This window comes from Carcharhinus amblyrhynchos, chromosome 25 (genome assembly GCF_965287045.1).
Source record: "Carcharhinus amblyrhynchos chromosome 25, sCarAmb.v2.hapA, whole genome shotgun sequence".
NCBI classification, from domain to species: Eukaryota; Metazoa; Chordata; class Chondrichthyes; order Carcharhiniformes; family Carcharhinidae; genus Carcharhinus; species Carcharhinus amblyrhynchos.
This window is the reverse complement of record NC_137348.1, coordinates 42842382-42861994: the sequence shown is the minus strand read 5'-3', so window position 1 is coordinate 42861994 and position 19613 is coordinate 42842382. Positions and strand designations below refer to the sequence as shown.

The following is a 19613-nucleotide window of genomic DNA, read 5'->3' as shown; positions in this document are numbered from 1 at the left end:
CTGCTTTGTTTTTAAGTGTTGGAATGATGGTCGTCTTCTTGAAGGAGATGGAGACCTCAGATTGTTGTAAACAGAGATTGAAGATGTTTGCGAATACTCCCACCAGCTGATCTGCACAGGATCTGAGTGCTCCTCCGGGTATCCCATCCGGGCCAGTCACTTTCCGTTGGTTGACCTTCAAGAGAGCTGCTCTGACATCTGCAATGGTGACCCCAGATACCGCTTCACCCAGGGTGGAGAGCATGCTCTCACTGACCTCTTGCTCAAAGTGGGAGTAGAATGCATTGAGCTCATCAGGGAGGGGTGTGTTGGAGCCGGAGATTTTAAATGCCTTCATCTTGTAGCTTATGTCTTGCAGATCTCTCAATAGCCGGTGGGGGTTGGTGTGGCTGGGATTCTAGCTTGGTCTGGTATTGTCTTTTGGCATCTTTGATGGATCTCCTTGGATTGTATCTGGCTTTCTTGTATAGGTCAGTGTCGCATGACTTGAACACCTCAGACCTGGACTTCAGCAAGCAGTGGATATCCCTGTTTGTCCATGGTTTCCAGTTGGGGAACACAGATTTGCTGCTTTGGCACACAGTTTTCTTCACGCTTACTAATTGTCAGTCACTGTAGTGGCGCACTCATTCAGGCTGTACGCAGGCTTTTAAAATACTGACCAGTCCACTGACTCCAAGCAACCCAGTAGGAGATCATCCAATTTCTCAGACCAATATTGCACAACTCTCTTTGGATTCTCCCATTCCAGTTTTTACTTGTAAGCTGAGAAGATGAGCATAGCCTTGCACAGTGCTTGTGTTGAAGCTTAACTTATTAAGTCTGCATTTGCTTCACTTATTAATTCATCTAAGTGGCCAGAATGGTGACACCATCGGCTTCTCAGTCACATTGAAGATCTCAGGCTTGCAGGAATGAACCATGCTGTACACATTGATGTAGCTGGTGTATTTTTATGATTTCTGTGTCACAAGAGAAAGTTCATATATACTGTAATATCACAGCTCTGGTCAAAGTTAGACACCTTAGTATGTTACTGGTTGTCTAGAGGTAATGTGGCTTATTGTCAGCTTTGCTACATGAAATGTGTAATTTACGAATGTTTAGCTAACATGATTTTCTCAGTATTGGTTTCAATCTAGTTCTGAATATATTCAGCTTTGCAGAATTTTGGGATGCCCTCCTATTACTTTATTCATAGGAACTCTAAGCTCTCCTTAAACATCTGACAAGGACAGAAGGAGGCTGAATAAGTATTCCCATCTTCAACAATGGAAAAGCCCAGCAAGACTTCGAGCCTTTGTTGTCATCTTCAGCTAGAAATGTCGAAAGGATGAGCTTTCTTTAAACTCCTCCTACGATCTCACTATGCCTTCAACCAACTGAGGCACACTGTGGCAGCTGAGTCCATTGGTGATGCAGCAAAGGCAATGAGTCTTGCCAAAATCACTGCCACAGTACTGAAGGTGTGCTGCAGAACTAGCTGTATCTTGAGCCAAGTTGTTCCAGTACAGCTACCCTTCTGACACAATGGTGTGGAAAATTGTCCAGTCTATCTTGTTCATTAAAAAGCAGGACGAATCTAACCTGGCTAATTTCAGTAATGATGTGGAGATGCTGGTATTGGACTGAGGTGTTCACGTTAAGAAGTCTCTCAACATCGGGTTAAAGTCCAACAGGTTTATTTGTAGCAAATGTCACTAGCTTTTGGAACTGGTTGTTCCTTGAAAGCTTGTGGTGTTTGCTGTAAATAAACCTGTTGGACTTTAACCTGACATTGAGACTTCTTACTGTAATTTCAGTAATTCAGCAAAGTGATGGAAGGAGTTAGAAGTGGCACTTATTCACAAATAACTTGGTCACCATTGACCAGTTGGGGTTTGGCTAAGGCCACCAGACTTCAGACCTTGTTGCATAAAAGCAAATTACAGTGGATGCTGGAATCTGAAACCAAAAGAAAAAATGCTGGAAAATCTCAGCAGGTCTGGCAGTATCCGTAAGGAGACAAGAGCTGACATTTCGAGTCCAGATAACCATTTGTCAAAGCTCATAGGAACTCTGAACTCTAAACTCTAAACCTTGTGAAACCTTGGTAGTCACCACTGAGCAGAAGTTCATATTTGGATGTTGAATGGCCAGTGTCCTGATTCTGAAAAGCCTCAATACCACCTACAGTGCACAAATCAAGATGAATTATTCTCAACTTCCCTGAATTTGGATAGAAACATTTAAGAAACTCAACATTTATTCAGGAAAATGCACTCAACTTAATCATCAACCCATCACTCAAATCTGTGGTCTCCACCATCACCCCTGATCAGAACTGCTTTGAGTACTGGATCCAGTTCTGGTTAGCAAGAGATAAGAGAAACATAGAAGGGTGGGAACATTGTAGAGAAAGCCATGAGTCTGATCACTAATCAAAGAATTGAATAAGAAGAAAGGTTTAGTGTCATGAGTAGGCTTATGTTACATTAACATTGCAATGAAGTTACTGTGAGAAGCTTGAGCTTTTCAGCTGTCAAATTTGTATGCACAGAGCAAGGCTTTCCAAATTTGGGTTGGGGGGGGGTGATTTGGGGGAGCTTGGGTAGAGATTTGTGACAGCGAATTGCGGGGGCGGGGTGACACTTGTGGGAATGAGAGAGATTTGAGAGCCATGTGTTTAAGCTGAATGCTTTTTAAAAAAAAACTCTCCACTGACTCTTTTGGAGCAGGTATCAGATTGATCAGTTAGATTTAGAAAAAAATATAATGATTCAAGGGGCCTCGTGCTGTTAGCATTCAATCCAAATTCCAAACCAATTATCGTAGCCTCAGAGCTCAATCCCAACATCTCAGCAGCCCATAGTTTGGCAAGTCCTGTGATAGAGCTATATAACATAGTAAATGGAATGGAAATGGTGAATTTCAATGTTTTTTCAAATTTGATTTGAGATTGGAACAAGGAGATATAGGATTAAACTGAATTTAAGATTGATATTGTGAATTTCTTTGCATGTTGAAAATGGGCTGCCAGATAATTTGGTTGAGGTAGATTCTTATCGTAATTTTAAGAGCTGATTGCTGTGGCAGTAGCAAACTTTGTGTATGTTGAGGTAAGTGAACCAGATGGCTGAATGACATTTCTTCCCAATGATTACCATACTTTCCTCATATGACTCAAGAATTTGGGTGCTTTGGTTTGAGTGCTAAACCAAACCATGCCCAATCTTCGCTTTCTTGTCGTTTTGTTTTGGAAATTTGTTAAACTGAATTGGAAAGCTGACCATTGGCTTGGTTCGTTTGTGTTCAGCAGGTTACAGACTGTTGAAATGACATGATTTCAGTATGCTAATACAACCTTGCCTGGGTTGTTATTCCAGCAGAATATCCTGCTATCTAACTGTAGTTATCTGTCTGAAACTTGATGATGATTATTAGTTTGTAACAGTGAATAAACCTTTTGAGACTCATTAGGGTTATCTTCAGGGAAACACGTAAAAGAAACCGCTCTTAACTCAAATACCGACCTTGATTTATATATTCATGGTGCAGAGTTGCCCTCTTTGATTTTTCTTCAGTTTTTGTTAGGCACCTGAGGAAACTTGATTTCAATTAATTAATAAAATCTGGAATAAAAAGCTTAGTCTCGGTGGGGTGATCATGAAACTACCTGATTGCCACAAAACCCTTCTATTTCACTCATGTCCTTCAGGGATGGAAAGTTGCTGTTCTTGGTGGACAGGCAACTCCAGACACACAGCAATGCGTTTGATTCTTAACTATCCTTTGAAATGGTCGAGCAAACCATTTGTATTAAACTGCTCCAAAAGAGTTGAACAAGAATAAAATTGGATGGACCACCCCATATCCAACTTAGCCACTGGGAAGAACAGGCACACCCTGTCCAGTTGACCCTGTAGAGTTCTTCCTCACTAATATTTGGGGACTTGTGCCAAAGTTGGGTGAGCCGCTCCACACATTCGTCATGGGAATGGGCAATAAATACTGGCTTTGCAAGCAACACTTTCATTCCAGGTGTGAATTAAGTGGAAAATGGTGCGAATATCTGATTTCTCAAACAAACATCTTGAGCACCTCAAACCAGCAGAATTTCAATATGTTCTTATTGTTTTGGGATGGGGCTTCATAAAATTTTGGAATTTGAGTTTATTCACCTGAGTTTCCTTAACAAATTTAAATCCTAGGTTATATACCCCAGGATGATTGGAGAGTGAATTTTCCTGTGCTATTGCCTTGTTGCTCAACAAGGGGCATACACGCAGTGGGTCGTGCGAGGGCTGCTCTTAGATGTTGCTTCGAGAGTTGCCTAGTGCTTCATGTCGTTAGTGTACGCTTAAACTGGACCAACTGACGGGCGACATGACAGTTCAGTGACTATCACTGTTTGCTATGCAGATACATGGATTTGGGCCAGTGTCTGTGGGAGTTTGCACATTCTCCCTGTGCTTGCGTGGGTTTTCTCTGGGTGCTCTGGTTTCCTCCCACACCCCAAAAACATGCTCTTAGGCTGATTGGTGTTAACAAATTGTCCCTAAATTAGTCTCCCCTCAATCTGGTTATGGTTCCGTTATTGTGGAGTCCAGTAAGCGTAGACAAAGGTCATAGGTAGAAGAGGGCACTCACAATGTTAAAATGGCGGCGTGGGCTCGTTGGGCCGAAGGTCCTGTTTCCCATGCTGTGTTGTTCTTTGTTCACCCTGGAACATCATGCTTTTGGATATATTTTGCATAAGTCATGTTTCAGTTCATAGAGAGCAAATGTTTGTTTATGGGGACAGTGATGTGTGTGCACGAGTAAAGTCACTTGGCAAACATTCAAATTGTGAGCACGGATGGCCCTAAGACACAGTGAACATGGATTGAACTGCTTTCCCTCTACTGCTGAGCTTGGCAAAGCAGAACAAAAAGGTTGCATGGGTATAATTTATTCTGGTTTGAGAGTTCTAATAGTTTGTGCTTAATGTAGTTGATGAACAGAGAGGCCAGAAGAAGGTGATTGCAACAGATCGTACAAGTTAGAACGCGAGCGACAGTTCTGTGATGATTTGAGGGTGGTCAGTCTGGGATAAATGGCATTGGATAGTTCCCACAGTCTTTATAAATCAGCATTACAGGAGCTTGCTCAGTGCATGGAGTAAGTCCCATAATCCTGGTACAGGCATAAGATGTGTCTTCATTTTTAACAGTACTATTTTGACTCTGATTTGATGATGTGAAGAGTTTTTTCTCCAGCTTTGTTTTAAATGGACGTTAGCAAGTGAATATTTAAATTAGCTGGTATAAAACCAACCGTTGGTTTTACTTTGGGTACAGCTCTCTGCTTTTCATACTTCGGTATTTATACTGATGTTGTGCGTTTGTGTTTCATGACTGAGTTCTTTGTTATGTGTTGATCAGCTTATTTGCATAAAGTATCGGAGCTCCTTCCTGAAGTCAACTGCAGTATCAGCTCCTTGATATTCTCCTGGCTGATCAGGGTGGCTGGTGACTAGAATTTTGGGTCCTCCAAATGATGTACTTTATCACAGTGGTGGATTACTAAGCAACACTTTGAGATTCGCTGTGAGAGGAGGTAGTGGAAGCAGGTAAGATTGTGACTTTTAAGGAACGTCTGGACAAATACATGAATAGGATGGATATAGAGGGGTATGTCCTCTGAGGGGTAGGAAGTTTCAGTTCAGATGGGCAGCATGGTTGGTGCAGGCTTGGAGAGTCAAAGGTGCTATTTTTATGCTGTAATTTTCTTTTGTTCTTTGTAGAATTTAGCATCACGGAAACTATCTGTACACCAGGGCCTAGCAATAACATGAAATATTCACTAAAAGAAGTTATGAAAATGAGTATTTTGTGAGCTTGGTGGATAGGGCCACCCCAGTTGGTGATCTATTAATTATACAAACTTAAAGACTTGAATTCATCATAGCACTTTTCAATAATCTTTTTGCATGTAGTCTGAGGGCCATATTGGCCCTAATGTCTAATCCAAAAGAAAACCGGTCTGATCTTTCAACATGCCCTCAATACTAGGAGCGTCAGCCTGGATTGAGTCTTTGGAATGGTATTCGAACCCAGAACCTTCTGACTCAGTTAAATGCGCTAATACTAAACCACGATGGCTGCTAATGGAAACATTTTTTATGCTGCAAATTCTAGTTGCTGTGAGTGCAGGGGACTTGGGAGAAACCATTGGGTTATCAGTCTCCGATTTTCCATTGTCAAGGGCATTATCTGGGAACTTGCACTCTGCATCTGAAGTTCAGAATATAGGGATAGAATTCCAGACAAAGGCACTTCCTCACAGGTGGGGCAATGAAAGCTTCTGCATGGAATTTTACAAAATGATGAGGAATAGGAGGAGGAGTAGGCCATACATCTTAGAATCATAGAAACCCTCCAGTACAGGTGGTGGTCATTTGGCCCATCGAGTCTGTACCAACAACAATCCCACCTAGGCCCATCACCATAACCCCACATATTTACCCCACTAATCCCTCTAACCTATGCATCCCTGGGACACTATGGGGCAATTTAGCATGGCCAGTGCACCTAACCTGCACATCTTTGGACTGTGGGAGGAAACCGGAGCACCTGGAGGAAACCCACACAGATACAGAGAGAATGTGCAAACTCCTCACAGACAGTGACCCACGCTGGGAATCGGACCCAGGTCCCTGGAGATGAGGCAGCAGTGCTAACCACTGTGCTACCATGTCACTTATTCAGTAAGAACATATCTGAGCCCTGACCTAAACTCTACTACTTTACCATATCCCAAATCCCTCAATTCCCTTGATGTCCAAACGTCTATCAATCTATCTTGAATAAGCATCTATAGCTCTCTGGGGCAGAGAAGTCGAAAGATTTATTCCCCTCAGTGAAGAAGTATCTCTGTCTCAGTCCTCACAACTAATCCCTTATTCTAAAACTATGGCTGTTAGTTCTTGACTCTTAACTCTCAGTTTGAACGTTTCTGGTTATGTGACTGCTCAGGTAGCTTTAGTGCACACTTACAGACACAGATGTGACGGCATTGCCACCAGCATTGGTATGTCCTTTGATGGAGTAGTCAGTCCTCATGCTAGTTGAGGATTAAACTGGATTGAGTTCAGAAGAGGATATGACTTTTTTCTGTTTAGGATTTATGAAACACTGAGCTTCCTTGAGGATTGATGCACGATAGCCACCTTCCCATGTATGGCCTACTCCTGTTCCTCATTCATGGGTAAGTGGTGGTTCCCTGGACAGGGCATATGGAGAATCCTAGGTAGGAGATGAGGTTTGTAACTGGCTCAGGTTTCCTACAAATGTGGGTTCCTTGCAAATTTGATGTAAAAATGTCAGTATGGGTGGGAGTTGACATTGCCAAGATTGTAAACTTGGATGGTGAGTGGAACCAAATGATGTATTAATGGCCGCAAGAAGCAGGAGAGAAGAAAACAACTCGTGAGGAAGCTGTGCGGGTCAGAACGTAGTGTCACTCAGCAAGATCTCTTTGTCAGGGCAATATTACTACATTGGAATTTTTCCGATTCTTTGTCTCACGTTCTTGTGACCAGACCGAAAAATGTCAGAGTTCCTGTATGAAAGGAATCTGGTAGCTGGCATTGAACTTAGCAAGATTCAACATTGGCACAAGCAGATATGAAATAAAGCACAAACCACCAGGAATTTAAATCTACAGCAGCAGAGGACAGATGTCTGTACTGTCTGAGTCTTTGGAAATCCAATAAAGCAGGTACATATTTTGTGCAGATGGGATTCAAGAGCTGACGTTGTAAATGTAGAATTCTGTCACCCTAGCATCAGCAAGAATAGGCCCAAGGCACGTGTGCCTTTTATTGTGCAGGATCTGGAGGAAAAAAGCACAGGAGCGTGATGCATGGAAAGAGAAAGGAGTGGATCAGACTTACTGTAGAGCTGAGCTATCAGATTCTGGTTTAAAATGTGGAGAATGTTTTTGGCTGCTCTCAGTTGTTCACTAAAATATTATTTCAAACTTTTTTCCTAAAAAAGGAAATGTTGGCTTTACAGTGATGTCATCTTTTAGCAGCACAGACTTTAGCGCAGCTTCGAGACTTCTATGGTAATAGAGTCTAGCAATTTTAGAACGCTCTGAAATGTCTGCTCCCTAATTCCACTTCAGACACAGTGTCACACAGCTTGTCTTTTTGTTTAATTTTCCTTAGTTTTATGTTTATATTTTTTCTTGGGGCTGTGGACATTGCTGGCAAAGCCAGCATATCTATTGGCTATCCCCAATTTTTCGGCAGCAGGTGGTTGTGAGTTGCTTTCTTGAACTGCTGCAATTCATGTGATGTAAGCACACCTACAGTGCTGTTAGGGAGGTAATTCCAGGATTTTAATCCAACGACAGTGAAGGAACAACAATATTTTCCAAGTTAGGCCGGTGAGTGGCTTGGAGGGGAACATGCAGGTTTTGGTGTTCCCAAGTATCTGCTTCTCGATGGTAGAAACATGACTTTGAAAAGTTCTGTCAAAGAAGCCTTGGTGAGTTGCTGCAGTGAATCATGTAGACACTGCTGTGACTGTGTCAGGGATGGAGGGGATAAACATCTAAATTGGTGGATAGGATGCCAATCAAATGGATTGCTTTGTACTTAATGGTTTTGAGTTTCTGGAGTGTTTTTGGAGCTGCACTCACCTAGATAGGTGATGATGGAATATTCTCCACCTAACTCCCCAAAGCCTGTCACCATCTACATGGCATAAGTCAGTTGTAAGTTGCACTCTTTTGTAGTCACAGTATTTATATATCCGGTCCAGTTCTGTTTCTGGTCAATGGTAAACCCCAAGATATTGATAGTGGAGATTTCAATGATGGTGGTGTCATTGAATGTCAGAGGGCGATGGTTAGATTGGTACTTGTTAGAGATGGTCATTGTGTATTATGACATTTGCTTGCAGTTTATCTGCCCAAGTCTAGTCCTGTTTCATATGCACTGCTTCAGTATCTGAGGAGTTACAAATGGTGCTGAACATTTACAATCATCATTGAACATCCCTACTTCTGACCATTAATCTCCCCAAGTTGGTCCTGCCATCCCAGGAATCAGTTTGGCATGGAGTGTACTTCATAACAAAAAAAATCCTTCCTCAGATAAGGAGACCAACAATGCACACACTATCCCTGGTGTGCTCTCGCCAAAGCTCTGTATTATTGCAGTGGAGAGCTTTGCTCCTGATTCCTTTTGACTTGAGTTTTGCTTGGGCGCCTTGGAACCACACTCCATTAATGCTGCCTTCATGTGAAGCGCACACAGTTTTACCTCACTGAGTTTAGTGCTCAAAGCACTGTTAGTCTTTATATTTTGTTGCTGCACTTTGCATTTCAGGAACATGCTAGATTCCCCAGGCATCCTCAGATCAGGTATATACGGTTCAGTGCAGAGCTTTTATTCTGTTTCAACAGCATCCTTAACTGTCACATCAAGAGGAGAACCCCCTGTACTGCATCAATGTGACATCTCACTAACAAATACCCTCTGGTCTCCGAAACAGGCTGCCAACTTGGCACTGTTAGGCTATTGGGTGGACACTGGCCAAATACATTTCTCACAGAGGAGACTTTCTCCCCCTCAGTCTTGGCTGAATTTGTATCTGGATCACAGGGATAGGAGGCCAGTGTCTGAGCTGCTTAACTATTCATCCCCATTCCAACAGTATTGTTTGAAAGTATTGATGAAAGTAGTTCAGTGGTGATGGAGGCTGGTGACCCCAGTGATAAACTTATATTAAACCAAATGTTTAAAATTCTCTCAACAACACAGTCCAGGATCCAGTGTGTCTGATTTGCCAATATCAGTGTGCTGGTTTGGGGCTGTGAGCAATTAATGAAGTAAACCTGTTCCTTTTCCTTTTACAGCTACTGAGCAGTACTGCCCAGCAAACAGGTACACCGTAGTTCCTAGATCAGTGGCACACTTGAGCCCAATGATTTCTGACTTGGTCACCCTTATTTGGTTGGTTTGATCATTATAACCAGAAGCACGTTATTTACAGTGGTAAGAAAAACGAAGGGAAGCAGTATTAAACACAGGTTGTAATTCTACAGGGGGTGCAAAGTGACCTGAGCGTAAATGTGCACAAATCACTGAAGGTGGCAGGGCAGGTTCAGAAAGTGGCTAATAAAGAACATGAGATCTTGGATTTTATAAATAGGGGCGTGGAGTACAACAACAAGGAAGCTATGATAAACTGGTTTAAAACACTAGTTTGGCCTAAAGTAGAGAATTGTGAACATTTCTGGCTATTCACAAGAATGGTTCCAGAAATAAGATTGGAGAAGCTTGGGGCTATTCTCCTTGGACAGACAGGAAGTTTGACTGAGTGAGTCAAAATCATGAGGGGCTGTGTGAGTAAAGCTGTTCCCATTGTTGCAAGGATCAGGAATGAGAGGAAACCAATTGTTATACAGTGAGTTGTTCGGATCTGGAATGTACTGTCTGAGTGTGTGGTGGAGACAGATTCAGTCGAGGGAGTTAGATAATTATCTGAAGAGTGAACTTGCATAGCTTGGGGAAAAGGCAGGGTAGTAGGATGAGGTGAGTTGCTCATGCAGAGGGAGTACATGGACATGGTGCACTGAACAGTTTCCTGTGGCGCAACTTCTCTATGAATCTATGTGACTACCAGAATACTGCTCAGACATTTCATGGGGTTTTAAAATGTTTTTGGTACTTTTGAGGGAATTAAAGATGATTTTAATGGGCTTGCTGCTCTGATGGGAGGATTTGTACTATTTCAAATGCAGAAAACTTCTCCACTGGGAGGTGGGTCGAGTTATCGCTGACCCTGGGGTGAAAATCCAACTCCTTTTCCTCTTGCTAGCCCAAAGATGTTAGAGTAGCTGTTAGTCGCTGCAGGCTTGGCTGAAGGCCCAGCTCTGTTTCCTATCCTGTGGGGAGTGATCCACGCCTGCAGCTACTTTGGGATGGTGAGAGGAAAATGAAGTGGGTTTCCACCCTATGATCACCATCCAAAAGCTTCTGTAAATGTATGTTTATGTGAGCATTAGATGAAGACAGGATGGGGCTTGACTCTGCAGGTCCTACAGTCGAACAACACTCACTATCAACAAGGTGAAGAGTTTGTATCTCAGAATGGAAAGAGAAGCAAATGAACAGTAAATAAACTGATTTAAATGCTATAGTCAGACACTGAAAAGTGGTGTTGATTGTGTTCTCCCTCAGGGGATCTCTGCTATCTTGTTAATGAAACAATGAAGCAGAGAATAATGCTGGCCATCTCTGCCCTTTTTTTCCAAAGTTTCTGGTTTGGATTGTTAGATACTCTGGTTCTGCTGCTCCCAAGTAGATAAAATGACAGTGGCATCAATTTGAGGTTTAAAGTCTGTACAAGTCTGTTTTTCTCTGATATTGTAAGCTACACCAAAGGATGTATGTGATTTGGCTGATGCTGGGCATTTCACTGAAGTTTTTTTATGTTAATATTGTGACTGTATGATGGGAATAGTTATATGGGTGCTATCCAGAGAACCATGTCTTATCAGGTGAGCCGTGACTGAGCCTCGTTAGACTGCTCAATCAAAGAGGAACAGAAAAATCAAACCCTGTCCTTACCCAAGATTCACTCCAGTGCACTTCCAGCTGAGCTTGACTAATCATGGTCAGGGGAAAGAACCTAGGCTGATCTATCTTCCCCTCAAGAGCCCAAAGAACCAAATTAACCCCGAGCTAGCCTATCTCCACGCTAGCTGAAATCAGCTAATGGAGCAGACAGTGGATCAGACTGGTGACCTGAATCAGCCTGGCTCAACCACTTTCTGATTTATTGAGGAACCTAATTCAGGTTAAATCTCTGAGCGGATAAAACAGCCAGGTTGCTGGAATGCTGGTTTAAAATCTGCAGGTTACATATGGATCAGCTTTCAGTGTCTTATTCCTTCCCCAGCCTGAAAAATCAGGAATCTAGAATATGTAACTTCCTGCGTGATTCTGTGGCTTTGGCTAATATGACCTTCATAATGGACTCCATTGCTATTTGATTGGCATTGTGGGCCCGCTGTAATGTCAACTAAAATTAATGCATTGGAAGTTAATAGAGGGGTGCAGGAAGATTGGTCTTGCATTGCTTTGCTTTGTTGGTTTATTGGTATTGTGAACATTGTCCTCTTGTTCATGGTGAAAGGACAGTAATGGCCTTTCGTTTCTGGATTATTGGGCCAAAATTGCTCATTGCATGATCCTTTCCAATCATTACCAAGTCACTACGAAACTCGCCAGCCACAAGTTACTGACTACTCTAAGTGAATGACGTCTGTTAGTTATTGTAGGTGAGATGCATTTTGTGGATAAATATACAATCGTTGGCAGACTTGTATTGAATAAATTGTGTTTGTACAGCTAGCAATCTAATTTTCTGTTAACCATCCTTGTGCTGTGATCATCACTTGGATCTTTCTTTCGAAACATAAACACTTGGCCACTAAATTAAACATTTGTCTATCAATGTTGTTTTGATTCCACTTAAAATTAGGCCGGGCCTGAACACAATGCCAATCCATTGTCCAGTTGTGTTGAGTGTGCCCAGTGAGCAGGTCTTGATGTTCAGCGTATTGAATGGAGTCTGTATGCTTCCAAACATTGAGACACAGAAGCACTGTTTAGAAGAGTGAGTGATTAAAAGCTGTGTTTGTTTCAATTGATTTGCTGAAAGAACAGCTAAATGGACTGGTATGACAGATAATTCATCAGCTGCTTCCTTTTCTCTAGGCCTGTATCAATGAAGCTTGGTTAGGATTTTGACACTCAGATTTTGTTCAGTATAAATTCTCATACATTTTATTGTCCGTCCCTTTTGAAAAATTTGCCTCAAAATGATTTTTTTTCCATAACTTGGTTTATGGCTCCTTTCAGAAGACATTGAAAGTAAACTGGTGTGGGACCAGAGCAAGGTGTAGGGCAGAGAGGGGAGATTTCCCTGAGGGGCCAGACCTTGGTGTAGGGCAGAGTGGGGAGATTTCCTTGAGGGACCAGCCCTCGGTGTAGGGCAGAGTGGGGAGATTTCCCTTCCCTGATGGACATTAGTGAACTATCGTTTTATTTTTAATAACCAGGCTGCCTCTGTCACTGTTTTCTGAGGCCGTTAATATTTTCCGTTTTCTGAGCTGGATCCACATGTTGAATTCAGTGTTGCTGATTGTAGCATTTGAGATGTCTGATTAGTGAGGAATTTTTGATTGCAATGTTCCTGTAGGAAAATGTCTGCTGCACTAAATTGGAGACTCCTGCAAGATGTGGTACACATTGACTGGTGCGGTAGAGATCCTGGGGAAGCATCAAATGAGCAGGCAAAGTTCAGGCTTCACATGAGTTTGAACATGCAAGTTATTAATAATATTGAGCCAAGTGTGGGGTGCATTCACTCCTGACACCCACCAATTACACGGAAGCAATGGATATGCTCACCACCTCCTGGTTTTCCTCGTAACTGAACATGAAGTGTTTAAAATTTTAAATATTTTAAATGCTCCCTCCTGTCATGCAAGTCTGAGATTTGAACAGGCTGCTGTTTTAATATGTGCCATGTTGGATTAATGACTTTGTTTATAGTTTGTGCCAGTTTATTCCTGTGTTATTACTGAGTGCTGCTGTACCTACTGGAGTGAGAAACCGTGTCAGCAATCACTCAAACGTTTACTTCCCTTCCTCCCTCAAACTCCAACTCATCTAAATAGCCAGTCTCATCTGCCCAAATTTCCTATCATCGATGAGGAACTGGGAGGTAATGTCCCAAATTTGAAATACTAACCTTGACCCTGATGGTCTCTGTAATCTCCCCTCGTGCTTTGCCCTTCCTGCAAACCACCTCTCCTTTCGCGCATCCCCTGAGTTTAGTACTGCTATTGGCAGCCATACCGTTAGTTGTCTGGGTTCATGCTCTGCAATTCCCTTATTGAAACCCACCCAATTTAACCAGGTTTTTGATTAACCTCCTGTTGCCTTTTTTTCCCTTTCATTGGATGTGGGTGTCGCTGGCCTGGACACCATTTATTGCCCACCCCTAATTGCCCTTGAAAAGTTGATGAAGTGCCGCCTTGAACTGATTCAGTCTGAGGTGTAAATGCACCCACTATGTTAGGACAGGAGCTCCAGGATTTCGACCCAGTGACCATGAAGGAAGTCAGGATGGTGTGTGGCTTGGAGGGAACTTCAGGTGGTGATGTTTGCTGAGTTGCTGTAGTGCAGTGCAAACTGCTGCCACTGTGCCTCGGTGATGGAGGGAGTGATGTTTTTGGATGAGGTGTCACTCAAGTGGCCTGCTTTATCCTAGATGGTGTCAGGCTGCTTGTGTTGTTGTTGGAGCTGCACCCATCCAGGCAAGTGGAGTTTATTCCATCATTCTCCTAACTTGTGCCTTGTATAGATAGTTGGTTTGGAATCTGCTTTACTCTGTCTCTATGAAGCATTTTGGGATATTTCTCTATATTCAAAGGACTATATCAATGTATACTGTACAGATGTGTGCTTTTCTGTTGAAGAAAATGTTTTATTTGTAATGGATTATGTGAAGAATCTCATTTGAGCAAGATCAGCCTATTTTTAAAAGCCAACAATTCGGGCACATTAGGATTTATTCCTGTGTTTGGTTTTCCTTTGTACTGAATAACGTAAAAAATAGAAGCAGGAGTTTGGCCGTAAAGTCTTTTGCAGAGCCAGCTTAAAGAAGATCTTGGCTTGTTTTCTTCTTCAACTCCACCTTTCAGTACTATCTCCCATCCCTTAATTCCCTTAAGACGAATATTAAGATGTAAATTTCAAATGAGCTTCCTGGAGTGCGTGTGATGATCTGGTTGTGTACTCGGTGCCATGGACGGTGCTCTGTGCTGAGTGTAACACCTTTGAGCTACTCCTGACCCCATCCTGTGATGCTTCCTTGCCCCGATTCTGCATAGTATTCATGGTATCAGATCCTTCTCATTGGAAGCTTCTCCTCTTGCAGCCGAGAACTAAACAAATTGCTGTTTCTCAGCCACACTTGACTGTTGATCTTTGCTGGGATAATTTCTCAGCAAACATCATTTGTTGCACTAGACAGCAATATTGTATCCAAATCTTGATCAAAGAATAAATGACAAATGATTATTGTACACAGCTTGGGGCAGGACACAGGTCACTCTGTGTGGAAACCCAACTGTGAGATTTATTGCAAATCCACTGTGAAGTACAGTCTGTTCCAATGTTTAAGTGTTTCTTTGTTCTCAAAATGTGAATGATGGGTGGGAAGCCTTGCGTTTAGTGCCCATCCCTTGTTGAACTGATAATTAATTGTCTTGCAATGTCATTGCAAATTTTAAGCTGTAAAGTGTCAGTCCCATAGTGTGGGATGAGTGGCTCAAATTAGGTAAAAAGTCTGACAACACCAGGTTTTAGTCCAACCGATTTATTTGATAATAGACTCACAAGCTTTCAGGGTTAGCCCCTTCGTCAGGCCCCTTCACCTGACGAAGGGGCTAACCCCGAAAGCTTGTGAGTCTATTATCAAATAAATCGGTTGGACTAAAACCTGGTGTTGTCAGACTTTTTACTGTGTTTACGCCAGTCCAACACCAGCATACCCACATCATGTCTCAAATTAGCCAGACTAGATGGGATTGGGAGCTTGTTTCAGTGAACCAGTTGAGTTTTCAAATCTTGGTGCTGGCTCACGTGTTATCAAATTCTTTAATGCAAATTTCTAGCCTTTGAATTTACAATCTCTAGTTTCTAGTCCTACACTGTAACCCCAAAACCATCTTCTCTAATGTGTGGGTGTAACTTTAATGTTACCTGATGATTATTGTACATCATTTAAAAAAAAAGTTCACTGTTTTGGTTAAACATGAAATAGGACAATCAGTCTGATATGTCAGCTGCTGTTGTGCTTTGGATGGGGAGGAATTTGAAAGTGGGAGATGTGTGTTCTGAGCTGGAGCTGCAGTATGGGGTATGGTAATTTCTTTGTGTAGGGCAGGTTACATGACACCTGACTGAGTTTCAGGGGTTTCGGGGAACAGAATGTGCGAAGTCCACACCTGGTTTGCTGATCCATCTCTTTTCTATTGCCAGATGAAGATTTCTTTCAATGATTCCAGTTTGCACACGACATTCGAGTATCCGTCTGAGAATTCCCTCATTCAAGAGGGGGAGTCTGAGGAGAGTGACAACGATGAGGGAGAACAGCCCTCAACATTCTTCTTTCCACGTCCCAGTTACACCAGCTCTCCCACAACACCAAGCAGCCCCTTAAGGACTAATACCCTAGCTTCAGGTATGTTGTGATACCGGTAGAGACAAATAAATTTTAGAAAGATAGTTGAATTTGCAGTAATTGATTTAAAGGAATTGCATAACGAGATTATAGATTTTAGGACATACTACAACAAACAAATTAAGAGCAACACTGACTAAACATTGCTTCAGCAGCTGACACTAAACTACAGACCTCTTTTAACTTTGACTGAAAACCCCAAGACAAAGTTATTCTTAAATGTATGTTCCGCACAGAGCGGCAGTGTTTTCAGGAACCACTCCAGCTTCACCCCCAGCTTTCAGTAGGGTTCACTTCTCCATCTTTCACTAAAGCTATAGTATCGAGAGACCATCATAAGTTGCTTCTTTCTCAAACCAATGATCAGCAGTAAGGACACTCGTGGCTACTCCTTCACCCAGCCATATAAGGACAAACCTCTTGAATCTCTAGATGGCTACAGCTTGCATCTCTTTGATCAGAAAGCGTGTTTCCACTTGCATTCAGTCTGATAGTCCACAGAAAGGCAGCACACTCGTCTTACTGACCGTAGTGTCTACAGCCTTTTTGTCTTTGTGACTTTGCATAAGGTTTACAGCGTAGAAGCAGGCCCTTTGGCCCAACTTGTCCGTGTCACCTCTTTTGTTAACCACTAAGCTAGCCCCAATTTTCCACGTTTGGCCCATATCCCTGTATACTCCCACCCAGGTAAATGTCTAAATGCTTTCTAAGAGACAAAATTGTATCTCCCGCTACTGTTACCTCTGGCAGCTTGTTCCAGACACTCACCACCCTATGTGGGGGAAAAAATGCCCCTCTGGTCCCATTTGTATCTCTCCCCTCTCACTTCAAACCTGTGCCCTCTTGTTTTAGACTCCCCTACCTTTGGGAAAAGATATTGACTATCTAGCTGATCTATGCCTCTTATTATTTTACAGACCTCTGTAAGATCACCCCTCAGTGTCCTATACTCCAGAAAGAAAGTCCCAGTCTGTCCAGTCTCACCTTTATAACTCAATCCATCAAGTTCTGGTAGCATCCTAGTACATCTTTTCTGTACTCTTTCTAGTTTAATAATCCTTCTATAATAGGGTGACCAGAATTGTACACAGTATTCCAAGTGTGGCCGTACCAATATCTTGTACAACTTCAAGACGTCCCAACTCCTGTATTCAATGTTCTGACCGATGAAACCAAGCATGCCGAATGCCTCCTTCACCACTCTGTCCATCTGTGACTCTACTTTCCAGAAGCTAAGAACCTGTACACCTAGATCTTTGTTCTGTAACACTCCCCAACACCCTACCATTAACTGAGTAAGTCCTATCTTGGTTCGATCCACCAAAATGCACACTTCGCATTTGTCTAAATTAAACTCCATCTGCCATTCGTCAGCCCACTGGCCCAATTGATTAAGATCCTGCTGCAATTGGAGATAACCTTCCTCGCTGTCCACCGTGCCACCAATCTTGGTGTCATCTGCAAACTCACTAACCGTGTCTACTAAATTCCCATCCAAATCATTAATATAAATGACGAATAACAGTGGACCCAGCACTGATCCCTGAGGCACACCACTGGAAACAGGCCTCCTGTTTGAAAAACAACCCTCTACAATCATCCTTTCTGTCTTCTGTTAAGAAGCCAATTTTGTATCCATTTAGCTACTTCACCCTGAGATTTAACCTTATGCAACAACCTACCATGTGGTACCTTGTCAAAGGCCTTGCTAAAGTCCATGTAGACAACATCAACTGCTCTGTCCTCATCTACCTTCTTGGTTACCCCTTCAAAGAACTCAGTCAAATTTGTGAGACATGATTTTCCACCCTCAAAGCTATGCTGACTGTCCCTAATCAGTCCTTGCCTCTCTATGCCTGTAGATCCTGTCTCTCAAAATACCTTCCAACAACTTACCCACCACAGATGAGGCTCACCAGCCTGTAGTTCCCAGGTTTTTCCCTGCAGCCTTTTTTAAACAAAGGCACATTTGCCACCCAATTTTCAGACACCTCATTGTGGCTGTCACCGCCTCACCTTTAATCCCATTCTGTTACCGATGGAGCCCTACAGCATAGGGCAGTTATTGTAATGCTAGTGGGCTGCAAGACATGGCCAGAATCCATCTCCTCAAAACCAGCACACCCTGACTCAGATGATCTGTTGGGGTAAGAATAGTTTCCAGCTAATGTTACCAACACATCCACAGTGAGACAGAGTAAAGAGCCGAGAACTGAGGAAATAAATTCAAACATGCCAAATGAGAGTATAGAGCTGGGCTGTATGTATTAGATACAGGCTGGAGCACTCCATCATAATACAACATGTTAATGGTATAAAGAGAGAGGCTCTCATTAATATGCTGCACCATTGAATTGATTTGTAGAGCACACGGTGATGGGTAAAACTTCACAAGAAGTGGAGAGAAGTCACTGCTGGGTTTAGTCTTGAAGCCACAGCCTGACTCTGTTCAGTTTCAGTTGCCATAGTCAGTCTTACTGTTTGTATTGTTTAGAACATCGAACGTTACAGCGCAGTAAAGGCCCCTCAGCCCTCGATGTTGTGCCGAACAGTGGAACGAATCTAATGACCCTCTAACCTTAACTATTCCAATGTTATCCATATGCCGATCCACTGACCATTTGACCGCCCTTTAAAGTTTAAAACTTAACTACTAATTTGCATGATTAAAACCTGGGGTAAAAGTACAAATTGTAAGAAATTTTCAATTATGACTTGCTGTAAATATTTCATGTTATGCGACGTTTCCTCGGCTGCCTGGTGAAGTTTTAATTTAGCTCCATCTTTGTGTTCCAAGCTGAACTGGAACAGCAGCGCTACCCAGTGGCGACTCTGGGTAAAGCTGGAGGCACAAAACCCCAAAATAGGAATAGCAAGTGAACTGTTCTGTTATCCAGTGGTTTATGTATTGTTTTTCCTATTCTTCACCTGGATAACAACATAAGAGCAAGCCAGGCAACTATTGCTGTAGAGTTTGAGAGCCAGGTCTTGCAAAAATAAATCACGATCATTGATTTGAGACTGAAGTGCAGGAAGGAGAGTCGGTGAGGTACTTTAAGAATGGAGGGCAGTCGAGACCAGCTGAGTGTTTCGCTGTGGAGTTCAGGTACAGTGGTTAGCACAGGGCAAACAGCCGATGTGTACGTAAGAATGTTTGGCTAGTAATGAATCACGAGTGCGTTGATTGGGGCTGGTTATATTAAACTGGGTGTAAGTTAGTGATTGGGATAGTTGGTGTTGTTATGGGTATTGGTCAGTGTTCTGTCTCCAGCAACAAGACTGCACACTTCCATCTCGGTAACTTCACCTGACTCTGCC

General features: G+C 42.6%; 1 protein-coding gene across 1 annotated transcript in view; it reads left to right on the top strand.

The window, feature by feature from the left end:
- Positions 1 to 19613, top strand: part of tprn (taperin) — a 66754-nt gene that overhangs the window by 40860 nt on the left and 6281 nt on the right. The window contains exon 2 of the mRNA XM_080212486.1: positions 16094 to 16295. Within this exon, the coding sequence (XP_080068612.1) occupies positions 16094 to 16295 (202 nt within the window). The remainder of the gene's footprint in view (positions 1 to 16093; positions 16296 to 19613) is intronic.